At 30.0% G+C, this 24,042-nt stretch overlaps 1 protein-coding gene across 1 annotated transcript; it reads left to right on the top strand.

The window, feature by feature from the left end:
- Positions 1 to 98: 98 nt before the first annotated feature.
- LOC142323792 (WD repeat-containing protein 18) lies at positions 99 to 23,584 on the top strand. The gene is made up of 4 exons (XM_075364008.1): positions 99 to 637; positions 10,643 to 10,921; positions 14,899 to 15,189; positions 22,448 to 23,584. The coding sequence occupies exons 1-4, from the start codon at positions 599 to 601 to the stop codon at positions 23,351 to 23,353; spliced, it is 1,515 nt and encodes a 504-aa protein (XP_075220123.1). The 5' UTR covers positions 99 to 598; the 3' UTR covers positions 23,354 to 23,584.
- The last annotated feature ends 458 nt before the right edge of the window (positions 23,585 to 24,042 follow it).

Genomic DNA, 24,042 nt, shown 5'->3' with positions numbered 1-24,042 from the left:
ATTACGTCTTCGAATAAATTATAGGACGTAATTAATTTTGTGATTAACCTGGCTTTTCTACTACCTAATATATATCAACTGCTCCGATAGATAGTGGTAGTGTACTGTCGTGTATTAGCAAAGCTGCTTGTTTGGATCATTCTACTTAAATTTGTCTAAGTTTTCATTTGTAGAGTTTAAAATTGTGTCAATATCAGTTTAAATAAATTAATAAAAGTTATATAGGTTCTGTAGATTGTAATGTTTCCTATAATTTTTTATTTCGAAATATAGAAAGTTTTTCCTTATAAGTTTTGTTTGTGTTGATTAAATGGGGAAAAATAGCGGATCGTGCCTCTCGCAGATTCCTTAGGGGTTATTTTTTATTTGCACTTTTAAACTAATAGTGCAAGTTTTCTTATTAAACCCCGTAAAACGTTTTGCGGGGTTGTGCAATGTATAGGTAATACAACTTTGTTACGTATTTAATATATTGGAGATTAATTTTACTTTTACAAAATTTTAAGAGGTATAATTTCGCACGTGGTATATTTTGAGGTTAAAATGCGCCGAATTTTATAAGTTGCCTAATTTTCATTGAGATCCAGCGTATACAAACATGAACGAAGTTTTGTTTACTAGTTCCTCTGGAGATTCGGTAAGTTTAAAACATTTTGTTTATTTTTGCTTGCAAATAATAATTGTCGAAGGAGTTGAATGTTGTATAGACTAACACATCTCATTGTGTGTTACGATATAGATTACTGAATAAGCCAGATGAAAGAAAATATAAACCCTAAAATACTGGCGCAACATATTGCCTACTTCTATTTCCATGATGCTACTCTGGTTTATTTTAAATCGTGCAAGGTTTTGAGGGTTGCTACTTACAGTCTTATCAGGACCCGTTTTAAGTAATTAATTATGTAGTTCATTGTAGTTAAGTATGAAATTCTTGCTTTATTTACTCAAGAAAGTTTTGCTTAAAAATTAAATATATTAATTGGTAAAAAGATATTCCCCAGTAAGCAGCAGTAATCAAGTATTAATATTTCCTTAAATAGTAGAAATTCACATAGATTTATGTAAAATGCTGTGTGCTCTGTTACTAATATAGCTATTAAATATTAAACTTGTGGGCCAAGATTAAGTTTGACTCATAAATTTCAATTTTATTTCTAATTTAATAATTGAATCAGAATTATTACAGAATAGCGTTACCATCTATGCAGATTAGAATACATCATTCCGTTAAATATTGTTATTTAAATTCACTTTATATTAATGATTAGTTAGATTATACTTGGTCCTTGAGTAGATTTGGATTCATATAAAAGAATTTACTAGTTTTATTGAATTTCAGAATAAATACTATAAACAAAAAATTTAATAAACATAAAAAACTTAGATGACTATAACTGTGTGCACTTGATGAAATTAAGAGTTCTAAATTTATTATGGATTAAAGCTTATATTAAGTGCTATCTTGTATGCTTATACTAATTATATATAATAATTATTATAAGGATAATTGATAGAAGGATAAAAAACATGCAACTGCTTATCTGGGTCTCATGTGCTATTTACTAAAAATTAAAAAAAAAAAATATTTACATTCTGAATACAATATATATATATATATATATATATATATATTTTATTATTATTATTAATTTATTTAGGTTAAACTTTTTATAGTCCATTTTTCCTGTGTACGTTAATATCTATATATACAATATAATATTCTTTCAAATAATACTCTGCAAAGCACAGAATTAGAGAAACACTCTTATCTTTACTTTTTTACTTTATCATAACATTTTGAGGCCTACGCTCATCTTCGGTGATATTTAAAAAAAATTTAGACTGTGTACATTTACATATTATTCTATTAGCTTTTTAAATTTTGTAAAAATTGTTGGTTAAAATAAAAATTTTCATAAAAACATTTAAAATAAATTAGAACAAATATTTGTTCAGTCAAGAATGAAACTATATATATATATATATATTTTTTTTTTTTGTTTTTGTTTTTTTTAGTAGTGCCTTGTATTGCACAATTGACAATATTATATTTGTGTATATGGGGAAGTATTGTATAATGAAACTATCTTTAAAAAAATATGTATAATTACAACCAAATATAAGGCACAACAAACTGGAAAATTTTCAGAATTAGTCATCTTTATTAGAAGAGAATAAAGTATTTGTTGTTTATCATTTGTTTTTCCTTTTCATTAAATTCTGTTCCTTAAAATTACTTTTTAAATTAACATACTTTCAAGTATCTTTCATTATGTTATATTGTAACTGTTTCCTGTAGATATAGTTGAAGATTATCATGTTTTGAATAGTGTCTTAAGTAATGTCATTTATATGCCCTTGTATTCAAGCGTTATGTTGCAAGGTGTAATTTCAAACACTTTGGTTATTAAATAATAACATACTCTAGAGTTGTAAGATGGCAAACTCAGCAAGGTAGTCTGCCCAATTGATGGCATGCAGTGTGTTCATGGTTTTTATTTTCCATTTTGTGCTTCTCCACAACTGTTTAATCGTTTACATATGCACACAGTTTTCAGTTTCTGCAAAATTAAAGTGCTGAAACGAGACTCGTCTAAAACAACTATGGTACTGAATGCCAGGAATTTCAATAAATGAAAAAATCTTCTTCAACCTTACTTTTAATGCATGTATGCACTAACTGGAGTAAACATCTTTCATTTCACATAATACATCACTAAAAATCTGTTCATTTCACCAATCAATACGTTCACCAAAATTTAATCTATCTTGTACTCATTCTGACAAATTTTGTTAGAAGACTAGAACACCAAGTTTTTTCATTAGTCTGCAAGCATCTGCCTTCCACTATTTAATTTTTTTAAAACAACTAGGATTGTTAAATATACCTGGGGAAGCAACATGAGTCACAACCAAATAATGTGCAGAAAAAACCATAGGAAGCATTATCGAAAATATAACTGTGCACAGAAATTATAAAGCTATGCAGATTACAGACTATTGGAAGGTAAGGCTATCTCCACAGAATAAAAGAATATACATAATGATTCTATTCAACGTGACTAAAATAAATTAAATTATTCAACTATATTAAATTTCTTTAAACTAAATTAAAACATAAATTGCAATAGCTCTAAAAGATTGAAATTATGTGTTAATAGAAAAGCATTGAAAGGTTTTGTGTGTTTCTGATATGATCAACAATTGATTATTCTCATTTTCAAAAACATAAGAGCCAGTAATTACCGAAAAGTGTGGTACATCATGCACTCTCTAGTAATTTTTCTGGATTTTTTAAGTTCTAGTAATAAAAATCTGTGTACTAGTTTTATTGAATTTCAAAAGAAATACTACAAACAAAAAATCTAATAAACATGAAAAACTTAGATGACTTTATGACAGTGTGCACTTAATGAAATTACAAGTTCTAAATTTATTGTAGGTTAAAGCTTACCTTGTGTGCTTCAAGGATGATTGATAGAAGGATAAAAAAAAACATGCAGCTGCTTATCTGTTTAAATTGACATACTTTCAAGTATCTTTCATTATGTTACATTGTAACTGTCTCCTGTTGATATAGTTGAAGATTATCATGTTTTGAATAATGTCTTAAGTAATGTCATTTATATGCCATTATATATTAAAGCTTTATGTTGCAAGGTATAATTTCAAATGCTTTGCTTATTAAATAATAACATACTGTAGAGTTGTGAGATTGCAAACTCAGCAAGGTAGACTGCCAATTGATGGCATGTAGTGTGTTCATGGTTTTTATTTTCCACTTTGTAAATCTATTTACATGCTGAACCTATTAAAATTAAATCCCCATACTTGTGAGAATTTTTTAATTTATTAATTCTAATTTCTTGTTTAATATTTAAACTAATTCAAATGTTAAATGAAAATGAAATTGGGAATGAAGATTGCGTTCTGTCAGATATTTCCTATGGGTTGAATGTCTGGGCTGTATAATACTGGGTGATTCAAAAAGGACTTCGCAGCTTTAAAAGCATATAAAAGTTTATTTAGATAACTTACAGATTCAGTTGAGGTCTCATTTCATAGCAAAACATCAATTTTTGCCTCGTAGTTCCAAATTCAGCTATCAGGTCTGTCACTAGGGTTGTTAAAAATGGATACATTTACTGGTGTGTAACATGTTCACTGTGTATTTCATGATTTGCAGTCAGCAACTGCAGTGTTCAACTTAATTTTCATAGAGTGTATAGTAGGGAGCCTTCTAGTAGGCATACAATTAGCTGTTTGCACAAACCTTCATTGAGACAGGTTCTGTTAAACGTGCAAAATTACCAGGACGCCCATGTGTCCGTGAAGCTGCTTTAGAACAACTTTGAAAAAGCTTTTTGTATAGTCTGAAGAAATCAACTGGACATGTGTCACATGAGACTGGCATTCCAAAAATGACTGTTTGGTGCATATTATGTAAAGGATTGCATTTGAAGCCATAGAAACTAACTGTGATTTAACACATTACAGATGATGACACAGTTGTTCGCCTGCAGTTTTGTGTGGAAGTGATGGATAAAACTGCAGACAACAATACATTTTTAGACAATGTAATTTTTAGTGATGAGTCAAACATTTCACTTCAGTGGCCAGATGAACACCCATAACTACAGAGTATGGATTAGCTAAAACCCTCGTGAAACTTAGCAGCATATTCATGATAGCCCTAAGCTCAGTGTTTTTTGTGCTCCAAGCAATCAAAGACTTTACAGTCCATTCTTCTTCCAGGAGGCAACCGTAAATGGTATTGTTTATCTGGTCATGATTCAGAATTTTCTAATTCCTCACATAAATGTTGATGACCAAGATGGACGCCTGCATGATGGATTACTGTCAGCATGACAGGGAATCACCTCACTACCACCTACAGGTCTGAGATTTTCTTGATACTGATTCCCAGGTTGGTGGATAGGTCGTGTAGGTCCAATTGCATGGCCACCTCACTCCCCAGACTTGACCCCCATTAGACTTTTGTTGTTGGGTTTCATAAAAGATCAGGCTTATGTACCACCTTTGCCTGCTGATCTTGTTGAGCTAAGGTTTTGAATTAACATTGCAACTGCAGAGGTATGTCCGATTTGCTGGCTACAGTCTGGAATGAGTTTGACTTCAGATGGGATGTATGCCTTATTACAAATGGAAGCCATATCGAACCAAAGTGAATGTTGGGTGACAAACTTGATGTGATTTTCTATGAAATGAGACCTCAGCCGAATCTTGTGAGTATTTCAATAAAAGTTTATATGCTTTTAAAGTTGTGAAGTTATTTTTGAATCACCTGGTATAATGAGCCAAATGTACCTTGTCATTCAAGTGAAATTTATGGCAAACCACAAAAAACATTTGCAGAGCTAAAATTTTATAAAATAGGTAATGAAAGCAACACATTAAAAGTAAATAAAGGAATAATTTTGGACAAAAGACGTTTTGGAATGAAAATCTTCAGACAAGAGACATTTTGGTTTAAAAGACAATGTATGAAATTTGTCAAAAAATTATGCTATTTGTTACTGAAAAAAAAAAAAACAATTCTTTATGATTGTTCTATATTCAAAAATATAAAAAATAAATATGATCAGAATTTAGGCCTATATGACTTTTAATGTAATAAACATTGTAGGTTTATCAGTAAAGTTAAGTTATTACAATTTTATACAATAAAATAAGAAAATAATAAACTTACCGAACTATTTAAAGTATACTTTCAGCCTCTTCCATCATACCACCTTCTAATTCATTTTCCAAATCTTTGCACTAAGTATTTACCAGAAATTACGTTTTTTTAAATAATATGTCTGACATCTGGTTTCGCCTCCCAGTTCCCTCCAAAATGAAGATGTGACAGTTACTTCACATCCTCAACTTCTGTTGTTATGGGGGATGCCTTTCTTTATTGTGTTTAGTTTGAAACCCAACAGCTTCTGTTTTGGTTTAAGAATTTTTTTGAAAGTACCATGGTTCTCCTTTAACTAGAATTTCAGATGGTGTTCTGCCCCAACATAGTATAAATCATTTGGTGGGAGCAAACTTAAAATAAAACTGGTCAGGTTTTTCATTACTTTTCCACAAGTTTCCTTCCAGTCATACATACAGCTGTCATTCAATTTGAAAACGGTTCCATGGTTCTCAAATAGTTTGTAGTATTCTTTGGGGTTTATTAAAATGGTCTAAATGCTGAAGTTCTGACAATCTGGTTGAACACCCGATGTGAAGGAAGGTATGAATGGCCAGGGACTGGGAAAATGAGATTGTTGTATGCACATGCAACAGAGTGTAGTTTACAGATCAGTATATTAGCATGGCAAAATTCTTATTCTGCTTGCCACACCTGTCTGAATACAGGCGTATTGTAGTGCAAACTTCAAAAATTAATTGTCCGTAATTTGTGAAACATGGCAGAAGTTAGTTGAACATACCCCTTTGCAGCATCTTTTTCAGTCTGTATATTTCAATGTATAAATATTAACCTTTTCTTTTGGTTGTTTATCTTTTGTTTGTTCTGTTGTAGCTGCTAGGAATATTGGGTGAAGTGAATAAAAACCAGTATTTACTTTTACTTGCAGTTCTGTGAATAAACAACGGTAAACCAAATACTTGACAAGTATTCTCTTTACTTGTAAAACAGGGAAGTGAATAACCTTTACTTATCAAGCGTTTACTTGTAACTACACGCAATTACTGATTCCGGTCAGACTCTACTTAAAACGAGTGAATAAAATCCTGAGTTCGGAAGTGTATTCAAGTATTTACTCGTAGAATTTCAAGGTAGCTGTTTAGTAACCTTATCAAACTTTCATTTAATTTTTTATACTTGGTATGGCAGCCTTTGTCAACATTCGTCAACCAAAAACTTACAAAGAAAGGCGAGCATTGAGTCCAAGAAGATATGAAGAACTAATTCCGTTTACAAAAGAATCAGTTGAATTTTTGACGAATGCTTTTTTGGAAGAAAGTAATGAAAAGCGAGGAGGTGCTCTGTCATCGCAACAGAAAATGGAAGTATTTTTGCGGTACTTAACCCTGGATTTCAAAACGGTGTCAGTGAAGACTTCGGGATTCACTGTTCTACAGTATGCAAAACTTTCGATTACGTTCTGAATAAATTAAACGAAAAGGCATCTGAGTAGATTAACTTTCCACAGAATGCTCATGAGTTAAATGAAGCCAAGAGGAAATGGAGTTCTCGTTTTAAAATGCCGAGCGTAATAGTTGCTGTGGATTGCACGCACTTAGAAATAAATAAACCAGCACGCTACGGAGACTGTTACATAAAATCGTAAGAAGTATCCCAGCATCAATGTTCAGGTAACATGTGATTCCACAGAAAAAATCACTAACGTTGATGCTTCTTGGCCGGGTAGCACCCATGACAGTCGCATTTGGAAATGGAGCAGTGTTTGCCAACCCGTGGCTAAATTTAATGCTACGGTATGCCTTTTGGGAGACAGTGGGTACGGAATTGCCCTGTAGTTAATAATACCTTTTAAACCAGCAGGAAGAAGTGTTCAATAAACAACATTCTAAAGAAAGAGTTGTTATTGAACGCATTTTTGGTCAACTTAATATACGGTTCCCGATATTGGCGAATGTTGTTCGTGTAAAATTGGGAAAAATTCCGAAAGTATTTGGGCTTGTTCTGTTTTACACAATGTTGAGAAATATTTTAATGATGTTAGTAGGCTGGGATATCTTCTTGAATCCTATTTTCAATTCCTACATTGGTTGCTCCCGGTATCTGATGAAATACAGGATTTTCATGAATTTCAAGTAACTCAAAGAGGTTTGATTCCCATTTTAGTAATTTCACTGCTCTATTCCCACTTTTGTTTTTGTCAGTTTTCATGTTATTTAATTTTTTTTAGTTTTTCTACTGTAATTGACTTCCCCGCACTTTTCTGATGTTCCTTCTGAATAGTGTTCTGTGCTTTTTCTTTAGCAGCAATTCTTTTAGAACTCATAGACCGGTCTAAAACAACGTTGTCTTTAAGAATATTTACCAAATACATTCTGCTACTTCAACGCGGATGGTTTGACTGGTTCTTGTACTTCGAAATTAGTCTCTTCACTAGACATGATGATGTTTGCTAAAAGACTGGCATGCAAACGGTGCTGGATTGATTAAAACATGAGAAACATTTGATGTATTGACAAAAGTGTCTGAACATGATGATGTTCAGGATATGAATTGTACAAGTGTTTACTTGATAAGTAAAGAGAATACTGGATAAGTAAAAGCAAAATGGGAAAACTACTCGCAAATACTTGGACAACTACCAATGTTACAAGTGTTTACTTATAAGTATTAGTAAAAGGTTACCCACTTAGTCTCAAGGGTTTACTTTATTTGACCAGTATTTACTTTAAAGTAAAAAGTATAGTTTATTCACTTCACCAATTAACAGTAGTACCACATTAAATATTTCCCTCCTGTAACATTATATTATTTTCTGTTTTACAGAATTTTTTTATTATAATTTATTATTGAATGATGTGCCATACATTGGACGATGAAAATAAAGCCATATGTGTATTTAATGTATGCATTGGACAAGAGATTTTTTGTTACAAAAAAAAGGAAGCAAATTGTACAGCCATATTGAATGAACAAGAGACATTTTGGAAATGAGACTCATATTTAAACTGAGTTTAATCATTTTAAAGACGTTTTGGAACAAAAACCATATTTTCTTCTGTAGAGGTGAAAATTGTGAATAAAGCCGTACAAAAATATCTATTTCAACAATTTTTGGACAAGAAACCTTTTGAAAATGAGTTCCTCATTATACTTTATTATTCAAGCAACATAAGTGTATACTGACAAGGTCAGCTGCTTGAATTACTGTTTAACGTGAAACCTCTCATGTAATTTTGTAACTACCTACATAATGTCATTTAATAAATAGGTATCTATATTAATTCTCTTTGGATTAAATTTCCTGAGGAATTCTAAATTGATCTGATTTAATTTGTTTTTTTTTTTAAATACTCAGCAGTAATAATATGCTCCCAGATGGTGTTCAATAGTCCACAGTGAACTCAGCATGGAATTCAGATCATTATGCTACTGAGAAGTGCAACACATTATTTAAATCATTAAGAAATAATATTTGCCTTTTTATGGCCATTTTGTTTATTACCAGATATAATCCTTTACAGTGATAAAAATGATGTATTGGAAAATGGCAGATGATGTACAAAACACTATAGTTTCCTGGATTCTGGAATCGAGTTGACAAGATCATAGGTATTCGTATTTTTGTAACAATTCAGAATTGAAAAATGACGATCGCTTTGGTAAAATAAGAAAATTGCAGAATATGCTGAATGATCGATAGCATATTTTTTCTCTGTGATGCCTACCTTGCTCAAAAAGTACATGGTGCCTTGTTTTAGTAGACATGATGCCAAACATTATTTGCATGGTAAGCCAATTTGTTTTGGATACTAAGTGTGGGCTATTTGTACCAGACTTGGATATATTATTCAAGGAAAAATATATTGTTCAGGGCTAGATACGTGCTAGGAAGAAAAATCTGAACTTTCAATTTTGTCAATGCATGTGATAAATGAAACATTTTACCACAAAAAAAGTTATAAATGACAGAAGTTCATCTGGTCATTGTATTACATCCATTACAAGAATTGAAGTCTATATCCAAATCAAACTGCTTGATTTTAAGATATTTCAAAAGCCTCATCATATGTGTTGGCATTATTACTGAAACTTCCAAGTAAAACTTGTTAACATATTGTTCTATAACTATTGCCTAAACTTAAGAAGGAAACACAAATGTAATGTCTGTGTGTTATCCACTGGTCCAAGGTTGCTGATTTGGCATGCATTTTTATTAATTTCTTTGCTTGAAATTTAACAATGAAAAGAATGTGATACTGGGACACTGATTATGGATCAAGGATCTGAATGTGGTCTTAAAGAGTAGAATACAGGAATAATTCTAAAACATTTTGAAATTTGGCAAATGTTTGCATCTGCCTATTTGAAGGAAGTATAATTAAGAATTTTTAATGTAGAAAGTTTGTTGCAAAATAAAAATATCCTGGGAACTTTTTAAAGCTATTTTATGTTAATATATTATATTGAATGGTGTTATTAACTAGAAGTAGTATGTTATACTTGTTTTATGTACATGAATTTGTTATTTAATTATGTATATTTTGTTGTATAATTAGTTTTGATGTTTTTTATATTTAATAAATAAGTAATTTCTAGTAGGAGTGAAATTTTGAAATTGATGTTATCAGAAATTGTTGAAAATCAGTTGATTGAAAGTTTGTGAAGTAAAGAGCGTAAATGTAAATAAAGAAGCTTGTGGTAAAAACTTTGTTACTATAAGTAAAATCTGAGTTGGCGAGACATACATTAAAAATTTGGTCGGTTAATTTAATATTAATAATTAGAGCGAATTGCGGTGGTAAAATCAGTAGAAGTTTTATTATTTTTGAAGGAGATATTTTGTAATAGCAAATTTTATTTTATATTTAAAAGATGTACATTAAATTATAATGGATTGAATTAGTAAAATGAATAATAATTAAAAAGTCAAACTTAATTTTATAACCACATTATTTTGTGTTTTTATATTGTGTACAGGTGGTCTCAGTCAATGTTTGGGATTCAAAGACTGGTACTTCTCTGATGTCATACAGAGGTGGAGGTGTTATAAATCCCAATGGTTTAAGTATGTTAGGTTCAGATTATTTGATTGCAGTTGAAAAATCTAAACCACTGTTACAAGTATGGCCTATTAACAGCCAGCAGCCAATCCAGTCACCTAGACTTTTATGTCCTGGTAAAGTATCTGTGATGGCTTGCAGTCCTGATGGTTGTTACATTGCACTTTCTGTTGATGAAAAATTACATGTGTATCAGGTAAGTGTTTTTTTTAATAACATGTAATATTTTTAGTATAATTAATTTTACTTAACTTTTAAGTTTTGATGAATGTTTTTTCTGAAAAAAAGTTTCTTACTCTTGAAAAAATGTATAATATTTAAAATTTTAGGATGTACTTAGGTTATTTTAAGAATTATTCATTTTGATTTAATTAAAATTAAAGTATCATTAAACTTTCCCCTGTGAAATTTCATTTTCATCTTCTGTATTCCTATAGGCGATGCACAAAATAATGAACTTCAATAAAGGGTTATTGGATTAAAATAACCAAGAGAATGCTAAGAACTCATCTAAATACTCATTTTAAGTGTTAAACAATCATTAATAATTATGAAGGAAGTTCTGAAAATAACATGTTTATATAGTAAAACTTGTAAAAGAGAATAGAAAAATTGAAAAAAATGAAATTAAAAAAAAAAACAAAAAAAACACAAGAATTGAAAACAACCTTATTTTGAGCATTCAGAGCATTCAAAGTAAAAGGTCTGCTTATGATGCTGTGTCTATAATAATTAAGGATTGGCCAATCATTAACAGTTTAAGTGAACAGATTATTTTCGTATGGTAAATTAAATTTCTTTCCTCTTTTCACTTAAATTATATTATTTTTTTTACTTTTAAGATTTGATTTTATTAATATGTGTAAAAACATTTTTTATGAATTGCACAAGCTATTTTTGTAGTTTTATGTAATTACTTATAAACTGTTTATTTGTGGGTATTTAATTTTTCTAATGTGTATATGTACACATCTGTAATGTACGTATGTAAAAATTTATGAGTAGTTTGTTCATAATGATTGTATAAATATTATTGCCTAATAATGATTATGTAAGTGGTTGAGGGGCATTCAGAAAATAAAAAACTGTGTGCATAGAGTAGGTAACCTCTCACTAGTGATATGTTGGTTTTTTGGATGTTAGTATAGATTGAACTATATTTTGAACATTGTTGTAAATACACTTTTTTTTATACTGAACTTAAATGTGTTAAAAAGTAAAATTTTCTGCAAGATAGGAAATTTGAAATGTATTCAGTTTTTAAATAGCTCGTGTAGAAATTTATAGGTAAATAAAAAAGCATGTCTTATGAATGAATAAATTGTGAGAAAATGGTGCATCACAGTTTATTAAGAAAGACCAAATCTTCACAGTGAACATTATTCTGAACGACTCTCTTTTGTGACGGAACATATTGACAATGAATTGATTACATCCAAAGGCCAGGTCCAAGTGGAAAATATGACAAACATCTTAATAATTTTTAATGGCAATGAAAAATGCAATTCATAAAAATCGCTGAAAGTAAAATACCAATCAGTAGATTGGTTCAGAGACTTCTTCAAAACTGATGTAATTTATACAGATAGGTAGTAAATAAGTCAAAATTGTGGCAATACCAGAAGAAACACCTGTTTTAACTACGCAAAATGTGTTAAAAAGTGCCTAGATTTGTGAACGCTTCAGAGGTCAGCATTTAAAAGATATTATTTTCAAAACCTAAGCCAGTAAATTATTTTATGACTAAAATTTAATTTAATGATAAAAAAATTAGTTTTGAATTATTTCGTAATGTTTTGCTAAAAATCAAGTTGAGAAGTTACTTTTTGTACCCAATCAAGTACCCACTCTGTACAAGAATTTTTTTCAAATGTTGCAAAAATATTGCATACAGTAGACTTGAAATGGGTGGACTTAGATATGGTTAAATGTATTGTTATGTTAGAAATATTTTTGTCATGGTATGGCTTGTGTTAAGGTTTGATTTCAGCTGTGTTCTGATGGTATGTGCATTTTTTAATATTTTTTGTGAAGACTTAGATTATTTCTGACAGTACTATTATTTAACAGTACAGCACAGTAAGAAAGTATGCTGTGATAGACACACTGAAATCAAATCCAGTTTAATGTAATTATTTTTCACTGGATTTTGATAACTTTTTTTGGATTTTGTAACTGCACCAACACTGAACAGCTATTGTAAGTACCTTGTGGGTGACAATATTACCAACTTATCTGATAGGTTGGGTGAATTGTACCAGTTATTTTATAGAACAGAAACCAAAATATAAAGAACAAACTTTCTTCAATTTTACTGTTTCTTTACTGCAATGTTTCTTTTCCTTTGAGTGATTTGAATATAAATTATATTGATTGAAAAGTTGTGTAATAATATGTATGGTATTTTAAAGACAAAGGTAATTAATTCCAAAAATAGTTGTTTGATGTATAAAACATAATGCATGCATTTTCCAAGTGCATCAGTTTAGATTTTACTTTCCTAGTGAATATAGCTAGAGTAGCTCTATTGAGGGGGAAAGTATATGATGATCTTGTCAAAAATGGGTATTGGGTTTTTTTTTTGCGAATCTTTATGTTTTATGGACCAACTAGTTCATCTAGAAAAAAAAAGATATGTGTGTGTGTTGCACTGTGTTTGGCTCTTTATCTCAGGATTAACCAAATTGATTTGGTTCAAATATTTTTATATAAGGCATTGATCATATTAAATGTTTTCAAAATTTATTATGGGAATGGGGGATTTTTTGTTTCTTGGCTCTAACTCTTTTAATCTTTTTTTTTTGTATTTTTCTTCATCACTTAAAGGGCTACTAAAATGAAAGTAGCTGTGGCACCTATGTTATATTTCAGACTCCAAATGTGAAGCAATTTTTTTCATTGCTTTGCTGTAAGTTGTATTTCATTTTTCAGTATTTTAAAATAATTCTGTTTCAAATTAATTCTTTTTTGTTCATCTCGGGATCATCTCTTTTCAAAATGTTTCCTAAATTTTCCCCACAGAGTAAGGAAGCTCATAAAATCAAAAAAAATTTTTATTCAAAATTTGGGAGTTTTGATGTTTACATCTTATTTTGTTAATCATCATAATTAATAAACCCCCCTTCACATAGGGCTCTCAAATTTTACAAAAATTCAGTAAATTTTTTTTTTAGTTTTTTCTATTTCAACATTTATAAAACTAATTTTGGTAAATATATTAAAAGTGACTTTTTAGTATGGCAGAATTGTACAAGAACATGTAGTGACTTATAAAGGCTATTTTATTTTACAGTTTTGTGGAATTTTCTATGATGTTATAGTTTTATAACTTTGTTGTACTTTTTTTATTTTACTATTTTTACTTTCCCGTCTTAGCGCTATTACTGTATAAGGGAAAATATTGTAATTGGTCAAATTTGGGCATATGTGGTCTTCACTGGATCTTGACATTTTGACACCTAAGGAACCCTGAAAACTGGTTGGAAATTTTCCGGATGTTCATATGTACTTGTGTTCGGTGTTGCACTCTAAATCACTTTATATCTCCAGAACTACTGGAGATATATTTTGTCAAACTGGTCAAATTACTTCTATATATTGGGCATTGATACCATTAAATTTTCAACTTAAAAGATCAAGGGAATGAGGCTGTAGAGCAAGGTCATTTTTCTTAGGCACATTTGTTAACAATTAAAAAATATTTCCAAAACCACCCTCACCCCCAAAAATGATCTAAACTAGTGACTAAGTGGGTATACTGTGTCAATAACACAATACCCTCTCACCACAAGGAGTGATTGTATAGCACTGACATATTTTAAATTAAGTTGTATGTGTAATTCATACATCAGAAAAAAGCCATGTGATGGGAAAGTCCTACAACTGTGTTGTCAGCTTTTTTTTAACAATTGTAGAATATTTTATTTTATTGTTTTAAATACTACTTTTTGACCGGCACAGCCAGGAAAATTATTCACCACTTCGTCAGCATTTTTTTATATGTATCTATGATATTCAGATTAATACTTTTAGTATGTACAGGCTAGACAACGAAATTGTGATCAACTACTTTTATATGCAGTTTATTATTATGAAATCTTATAGTGGTACATCTTTCATACATTTATTTTTTTAGCATTAAATAATATCAATGTATGTAATATTAAATTTCAGGTTTCATCAGGTTGTCTTGTTGGCAGTGGTGCACGTCATTTTCAACCAATTACTGTTATACGCTGGTGTTTTGATGGTAGTGTAATTGTATGTGGTGGGGAAGATGGTATGGTGACTGTATGGAATCTATCGAATTTACTTAATAAGAATATTCAGCAGAGCATTTCTGTAGATTCAAACCATGTTTTTAACGATCATTCTTTACCAGTAACAGATCTAATTATTACTTCTGGTGGGTCTTCATTCAGTAATTCCAGACTTATATCAGTTTCATCTGATAGAACTTGTAAGGTATGATTAAACATAATTTAATTTAAAAAATATACTGTATATAAAATTGACTAATTTAGATATTTAATATTAGCAAAAATAGAAAGAATAGCTATAAAAATTTATTTTTTTCCAGTATTCCATTTTCTGTATTCTGATGTGCATTTTGTTTGCTTATTGAATTGAAAAATTGCTCTTTCTAATAACAAAGAATTGTTATTGTTTTTAATTTTTTTTCTAAGTTCACTTAGTAAATTCTCATTTGGATCATATTACTTTTAAAAAGGTATTCTTGAAACATTAACAAAATTATAGATTCATGAATGTATCATATGTTATAACATTTTTAAAGAAAGTAGTTATGAAGTGGAATTGATTTAGCAGTGTATTCTGTTTTGATAAAGATCTATACCCAGTTAATATTCTTCTACAGTGTAATTCAAAGTGCAGATTGTTCAAAAAGTGACGCAGCCTTTTGGGAAAATGAGTAAGTTTTGCAGCGATACATTGTTCAATTTCACTTTGCAATTCGGTAATGGTGTGAGGATGAGTTTTGTAAGCAGCATCCTTAAGGTATCGTCACAAAAAAGTCAGGAGATTGAGGGGGCCACAACCCCTTCAAAATCACCTGTCCATGAAAAAACTGAACCAAGAAAGTCATAGTGTTGTTGGCTGTATGAGCAGTTGCATTGTCCTGCTGAAACCACATGTACTCTAGCCGGTCTGCAGGCATAGTGTTTAAAAATTGTTCGTTCACCATCTGTATGTAGCACTCACTCACTGTTCATTGTGCGATGAAAGAATGTTGTGAAGATTCGCCTACGTGACATTGCACACCAAACACCCACTTTTTGTCTGTGCAGAGGAGACTTGTGCAGCTGATGTGGATTTTCCATACACCAAATCCATTCTATGTATTCATATATTCATCAAGGTGGAACCATGCCTCGTCAGGTCAAAACCAATCATTGAGTTCTTCCCCTGGCATTACAGATGACATTAACTACTGACCGAAAGCTACAAGTTCTCCAGTGTCTGCAGGTGACAACTTTGAACAACACGAATTCTGTACGAATGCATCTTTAAACACTTGTGCAATGCTGCCTAGGTACCACCATTGGAGAGACCAGACTGGCTGTTGGGTAAAGTTAACAAAAACCACACAGCCAGTATTTGCCAAAAGAAATTGGACTTTATTGAAAGTGTACCAAATAAATTTATGTTATAATTATAATCTTAAAACATAACAGGAAATTATGAAATTAGCATGACTTAATACTACTTAATATATCAGCTGAATTAACAAATAAATAATGCTGTTAAATACAAAAATACATGAATAAACCTTTATAAATACACAGTGTAACAGAGCCGGAAAATAAGAGAGTTGTTTACAATAATTTCAGTATAGAAGGCGTTAAATCACAATATAATCACATTAAAATAAATAATAATATAAATAGAATTTATTCTAATAGTAAGTTTTCTTGAAAGTATTAAGTTACAAAGAAGCACAAAAACATAACTTCATATCCGGAGTAATTTTCTTTAGATTAATTTAAGAGAATATGAATTCAGTGCATGAATAGATAAGAATTAATCTCGGCGATTAACAAGTTAAATTAGATTAAATGATAGAGTTGATTGCAATAAACCTTTCAAGTAAAGGTAATTTGCTCTGAGTAACTGACGTTTGAACACGCACTTTTGATGAACAACACAAAATATAATAATAGTTATCAATAATAATATATGAAATATATTGCACATAAGTTTTATAATTCTGAAGTAGTGTTTAAATTAAAAGTAAATTTCATAAGAACGATAGTTTGCATTTAATAACCCATAAAATGGGCTACACATGAACAAGGATAACATAAACGTTTAATATGAATAATTTGCACTTGCCTGTATCACACACAAATATTAGCAAGAGATGAACTCGTAAAAGCAAGTACAGATGAATACATATGTAATCCTGGGCGTAGTCCGCACTGGTGTATCAGGAATACAGAGGTGTGATGTGGTTTAGTGGTAGAATGATGCGTAGAATCTCAGATGTGTAGTGATGAGTTTTGAGATTCTGCTTGAATGAGAATGTTACCACAAAGTTTGCAGGAGAGTGTGGCCATAGGCGACTGCACTGGTGAGATGTTCGATCTACTCTGCCGAAAGGATGGTGAAAGAAAAAGGGGGAAACCAGATCCAGGTAGTGGACAGGAGAGAGTGTGTGTAAAAGACAAGAGATGTGTGCATGTATTAGTAAGGGGACGAAAAAATAACGGGTGTATGAAAGGGGTAGTCAAAAATAATTCGATAGAAGAATAGACGCGGTCACTAAGGATGACGGAGGGAGGGTCGAACACAAGAACAAATAATAGAAACAGGTAGATTTGACAAACACAAAAATTCGGAACAAAGTGAAATTTAACATTCCTGTAATAAGACAACGGGACCCACCCTAGCTTAGAATTCGCAGAAAATAACGGAAACTTTACGCTAGAATGGCGTAAACACTGGCTAAACAGGCATCACACAGACTTCTTGGAACTAACAAAATATGCAGTTTGCACATCGATCAATGTTTCTGGTGTTAGCACTTTTGATCAACCACTTTTGGCTGCATCTGCCATTCCCTGTCTTTTTGCTAAAAATGTTAATACAAATACAGAAAGTACATATGAAAGACACAATAGTAATACAAGGAAATATGCTCATACTTATACATAAATACTTAAATATATACTAAAGTAAATTATAAATAACATTATATTGTTTATTGGCACAAAACTGTTAATTGTCTCTTGGAACTTGTACCGCTGCTTGATGGAGAACTTGTTTGTTGCATCCATTCTTGGTCTGGGCATAACTGACGCATCCAATGTTTTGGGAGACAATGGATATTCTTTGCTGCATTGTGTAACCTATTTTTCCTCTATTAAACATGCAACAAAAAGAAGGAAATATTCTTCCCTAAGGTTGTGTCACTTTTTGAACACTGTGGAGTAGTTATACATAGTGGTTAATGACCTTATTTATTAACATGTTGGTTGTGGTACCAGTTACTTATGTCTTGCAAGAGCATTTACGATGAGACATTCTTCCCTTAATTTCCCTTATGTGTAGCAAATGTATTTTTGTCTATCCTCCTCATAATTTTTTATGTCATATTCAGTAATTCAAAAGATTAAATTCTGATATTAGAGGGATTAATTTTGTACTGGACCCAAGTGACTTGTACTACAAGATACGGTTGCCCTGTAAGGCACCATTATAACCATGAGTACCGATAATGTGGACTTGTTTATATGCGAAAATGACATGCATTATAAAAATACTGTAGCTAATGTATTAACTGATTTTTTTTTTAAGAGAGAAAAATTTAGATTTTATAATGAATTAATTTTTTTACATATTAATTAGGAATTATGAATATTATCATATTATCATTTATATTATTTATAGTTTAAGAATCACTATATACACAAAAAATATAAAGGCCTTCTTATTCAAGAAGGCCTTTTCGGACCCACTGGATCCATCATCAGTTGTTAAGATAACACAATTAATAAAACAGGTATTTGGTCACAAAGGTAAAACTAATTAAAATTGTAACCAGATGTTAAAAACAGGTGTCAGTGTGCAGATGTTATAGCCAACTTAAATAGATCTTCGTTTTCGAAATGTGTTTGATGGTTCACTAAATTGAAGTTCTCATTTCAATAAGTGTAATATTTTTAAAATTCTTTAGTTTGTTATTAATGTTACAAACTTCTAATATTTCAAGATTATCCGCTAAGCTTGTCTATTCGAAATCAAGTGATCCGCCATGTTTGAAAAACATTTCTTCTTATTCTTGAATGCCCTCAGATGTTCCGAGAATCTTACCTTGAACGATCTGTCTGTTTTTCCAATATACATGGCTCACAATCTGTGCACTTAATATATGCCACTCAAGTTGAATTTGTCGAAAGACATAGGTTGAGTTATAAATAAAGAATTTTGTAGAATTGTTATTCACTGGTTTATACATGATTGTATATTTTTCTTTTTATAAAGTTCACTATTTTATGTGTTTTTGTGTACATAACTATATATAATATAACTTATTGTAATTTTTAGACTGATTTATTGGAACAAGGGTAGTGAGTGTTCTTGTTATATTTCTTATTCAAATATTGCGTGTAAATACCATTAATGAAAGATTAGTTGTAACTTTTCTTCAAAGCTATACTTCTTATACATCCCAGTTCGTTATTTAAAACCATTTTGTTATTCCGTGAATAAACCACTTCTCTATGTATCGTAGCATAGTAAGTGTTGCTCTTATGCGACCATGGGTTATTTGAGTCCCTATGAATAGTTATATTATTGCTGGTCTATTTCCTGTATACCATTGTTATAAGATCTGATAAAACTAGTACTCCGGTAATTATACATAAAGAGACTTACGATGACATAATTATGATTACATAAAGAAGAATGAATTCAGAGAGATGGAAGACCCCACAAATAAATATTTGAGAATTGTGAGAACCTTGATAAACAAATATAGAACTTTATTCAACTATGACAACAGATTAACATACCACAGCAGACTTTATCCATTCTGTCCCAAAGCTCCTGCATTTGGGACAGAATAAACCAGGCATACTTTTTAGATCATTGATAGACTTCAGAACTGCTCCATCGTATTTCATTTCAAGAATAATGGACAGGATACTTAGATTAAAATTGAATTTATTGCTTAAGTTTAATATAAAGAATGGATATGACTTAATTGAAAGATTACACACATTAAACGTTAATGGAAACACTAGTATGGTATCTTATGACATAATCAACATGTATTCGAGCATACCAATTACAGAAACTATGAATATAATAAAGGATAACTTTTGAAAATGACACAGAGGATTTTGTTTGCACACTCATTGTTATCATTTGAAATATATGCCAACAAAACTAGGTAATTTGGTAACAAGTATTATTTTCGCAGGAAGGTTCTTTACCTATGGGTATGCCACTATCTGCCATTATGTTGGAAATATATCTACAAAACTGAAAAAGTCAATTTACATGATATATTACACACTCATGATGCTCTTTTATGGGTGAGGTATGTAGATGACATACTTGTGATATTTACATCTAACTATCTATTAGAACATCAATTAATATTACACAAACTAAATTCATTTGATGATAAGATTAAATTTACTATGGAGAGAGACAATAACAAGACCATATATATTTTGACATAAACATAAAAATTAATAACAATAACCAGACTGAAATGAGCATATACAGGAAACCGACCAGCAATAATACAACTATTCATAGGAACTCAAATAACTCCTGGTCGCATAAGAGGAACACTTACTGTGCTATGATACATAGAGCTGTGGTTTATTCACATAATAATAAGTGGTTTTAAATAACAAATTAATTATTGTGTTTGAGACTACTTGTTTTATCTGCTGTATTTTTTTGAATTTTGTTTTTTGGTGTATATGCATGCATTGTGAAACAACTGATATGTCCCTGCTTTTTTTTGGTCATGAACGTTGTGAGCTTTTATTTGACAGGTTGTGGGTTTTTTTTAAACCACCGATTTTTAAACCACCATTTTGACAATGAAACAGTGATGTCTTAAATTTATTATAATTAAAATATTGACTAGTGTAAGTTTTATAAATGATACGTTTTATAAATATTAAATGTAGCATGATACATCATATACTGTCAGAATGTTATAGCAATTTTCTCATTAGAATGGACAATCATAAATCAATATGATGCTCTTTTTTTTTTTAATTAAAAATTTCTTTACCATGATAACATATACATATAAAACAACTTTTCATTTAATTTTTAACTACTATTACATGTTGGTAACCAACATGTTTTTGTGTATAAAATCAAAAGATTGTTTTCTTATTTTCTATTATCAAGCCATCACTTGTTTATTTCCGCTAAAAATTGATAGCTACTTAGATTGACAAGAAATATTAAAACCGTTTGTAGTAAAACAAATTAATTATGACGTGTATGCAATATGAATAAAACAATTCTTTCGTAATGATGGAAAAAAGCTGTTTCAATTCAGTAAACTGCATGTAGTACTCATTCATTTCTACAAGAAATATTTACATTTTCATAACAGTGACACTCAACATAAGTAAATTATTTCATAGCAGCTGGGATTCTGCAAAAATTAATTTATTTGAATAGGAAATATTACTGGTTTTATTTTTTTTCTAGTAGATAGTAATTATTAGTAGAACCAGAAAATGGTAAGAGATCATTCTTTCTTTTTCTTGGTTAAAAAATGTTTTATAAAGTATTAGTAAGCAGTGTTACCTGCTTATGAGCTTAAGGAGTGTTACTTTGTGGTTTCTTTAATTCTTTATTTACACAATGTCTGTTTCTTCACGTATTGGAGTAGTGAAAATGGTTAGCACTACCCTTTCTGTGCAGGAGGTTGATAATTCAAAGCTTGGCTAAACCATTTATATCTTAATGCTTATGGCTCCTTGAACTGACTCCACCAGCAAATTTGTTGTATTCTAATTAACATGACTTATTGGCTTGGGTATCCATAAATTAAAAAATCTTAATTTATTACATAAACAAAGGGTGCAACTGCTTGTTGCACTGATCATAAATCAGTATATTAATAATTATTATATAAATAGCGACTGAAATATTGTAGGCTTTGGGGTAGTCATTAACCTGTGTTCTGCATAAAATTTTGTTAGCCTATTCACATGAATGGTAATGTGTTAAATGATTTCTTTCCATCATTCTTAATACAATCTGTATAAACAATGAGCAAGAACTGTATGTACAGACTTGAGAACGTTTTGTAGGATGGTTTAATGCAGACTAAAATTCAAAACAGAAATTAAAAATGGTTCAACGTATGATAGATTAAGGTCATTATATCTTACAGAACAACACAAGATTTGTTTTAATGAAAAAATATATTACTAAAAAAATAAAATTACCATATTTTTTTATTCAAAAACACAAAAGTAAACAAAATTTCATAACATAACCTTTTTTAATTAAAAAATTATTTTTTTTATAAATAGATTTATATTTTATTTAAACATAAAAACGTAAAACTATTATTTATAAATGTACTTTTGGTCTTTAAACCAAAACTTATATATATGGTACACATTCACAATTTGGATTTACTGTCCAAAGACATTTTTCCTGTTTGCTTATGTATGAATTTGTTTCATTTAAGTTATATTATTATCTTTTGCAGATATACAAACTGTCTACTGGTAAACTTCTGTTATCAGTAGTTTTCACTGAAATGTTGACATCTGTTTCTATTACTCCATCTGAAATGGACATTTTTGTTGGTTGTGCTTCAGGTGATATAAATCAGTTCTCTTTAAGAGATGGTAGACACTTGAATTCTCTGGAAATTCACATAAGTACTGGTGTTTTACTGGGTGATAATATTACTGACATTTTTAGTGGTCATAAAAAATCTGTTACTTGTCTTTCAACTTCAATTGATGGCGAGAGATTATTATCTGGTTCTGCAGATGAAACTGTTCGAATTTGGCACATAATGAGTAAGCAATGTTTAAAAGTTTTAAATCTTAAAGGTCCAGTCACAAATGCATATTTCATTAAAGTTCCTAAAGAAATGTTTCAACAAGATGTTAAAAGAAATATTATTTTACGTCCTTTTCAAAAAACATCTACTGATGCTGAGGATTCAGAATATTGTTTAGAGATAATCAATTATCATGATTTAGACATGTCATGTTATGAATTATCTAATAATTATCCTAATGTCATGATGGCAAGAAAACATTTTATTTCAGATGATGATTATTCATTAAAAGATGAATTGAATCGTTTGCGTAATATTAATGAACAATTATATAAAATTGGTATTAGTCAGTTTTTACAAAAAAGAACTAATGAAGAGTCACTAAATCAGCAGACTGTTGATGTTGCTATTAAAAATAATGATGAAGATGTTATAAGTGATGCTAATAATTTTTTTCACTCAGTTTTTGATCAACTTGAACAAAATCAAAAGCAACCAAATTTAAGAAATAAGAATAATAGAAAGATAAAAAGAAAAGTTGTTACAGAAAATACTACATTGACAAGTTTGAAAATGATTTCTAAACGTAAGAAAAAAAAATAAAATAAAAATTCTGTTAAAATGTAATAATAATATTAATTAATAATCTATAATTGACTTTTATTTTGTTGATGTGTTTATTTATATACATTATATTTGTTATATGTATATTTATTGCTGTAATTATTATTTTTTCTTTCTCATTCAAGATTGTTAAAAGATGATTTTCTGTTAACAGTTTATACATGTATTGATTATAAATGAAGAATTATATTACAACAAATATTAAATTGATTTTATTTGTATTCCTTTACTTATTGTAAACATTCTTCTGTTTATATTGAAATCACTGATTTTGTTGATTAGAACATATTTTTATTTACTGGGTGTCTGGAAAGACTGGAAATGGCTTAATTATAGAAAACTAAATTTGACTACTCTACCTGAATGTAGTTGATTACTGTATAAAAGAAACTACTCTAAGTTGTGTTAGAAATTATTTTCAGCCAACTTGGTTCCGCCATATTGAATTCAACTTTATTTTTTTAAATGGCTATATGGTCATATTACACATGATTTTAATGTAGATTTTAATGGGAAAAACTTTAGTGAAAACTCTGCATCAATAGTTTCATGTTCATCTTTTAGATATTGACTGTTAAAGTGTCCAGATTGGGGTAAAATGGCTGTTCCCAACCACTATTCAAGATAATGTTTTTGGTAGAATGGGGGGTAATATACATGATGTAACA

The sequence above is a fragment of the Lycorma delicatula genome, chromosome 4 (genome assembly GCF_047948215.1).
Source record: "Lycorma delicatula isolate Av1 chromosome 4, ASM4794821v1, whole genome shotgun sequence".
Classification (NCBI taxonomy): Eukaryota; Metazoa; Arthropoda; class Insecta; order Hemiptera; family Fulgoridae; genus Lycorma; species Lycorma delicatula.
This window is presented reverse-complemented; position numbering and strand designations above follow the sequence as displayed.

Coding starts and splice junctions, on each gene's coding strand:
- LOC142323792 (XM_075364008.1), top strand. CDS start 599: ATGAACGAAGTTTTGTTTACTAGTTCCTCTGGAGATTCG. Junction 638..10,642: donor CTAGTTCCTCTGGAGATTCG/GTAAGTTTAAAA, acceptor TATTGTGTACAG/GTGGTCTCAGTCAATGTTTG. Junction 10,922..14,898: donor AAAAATTACATGTGTATCAG/GTAAGTGTTTTT, acceptor ATTAAATTTCAG/GTTTCATCAGGTTGTCTTGT.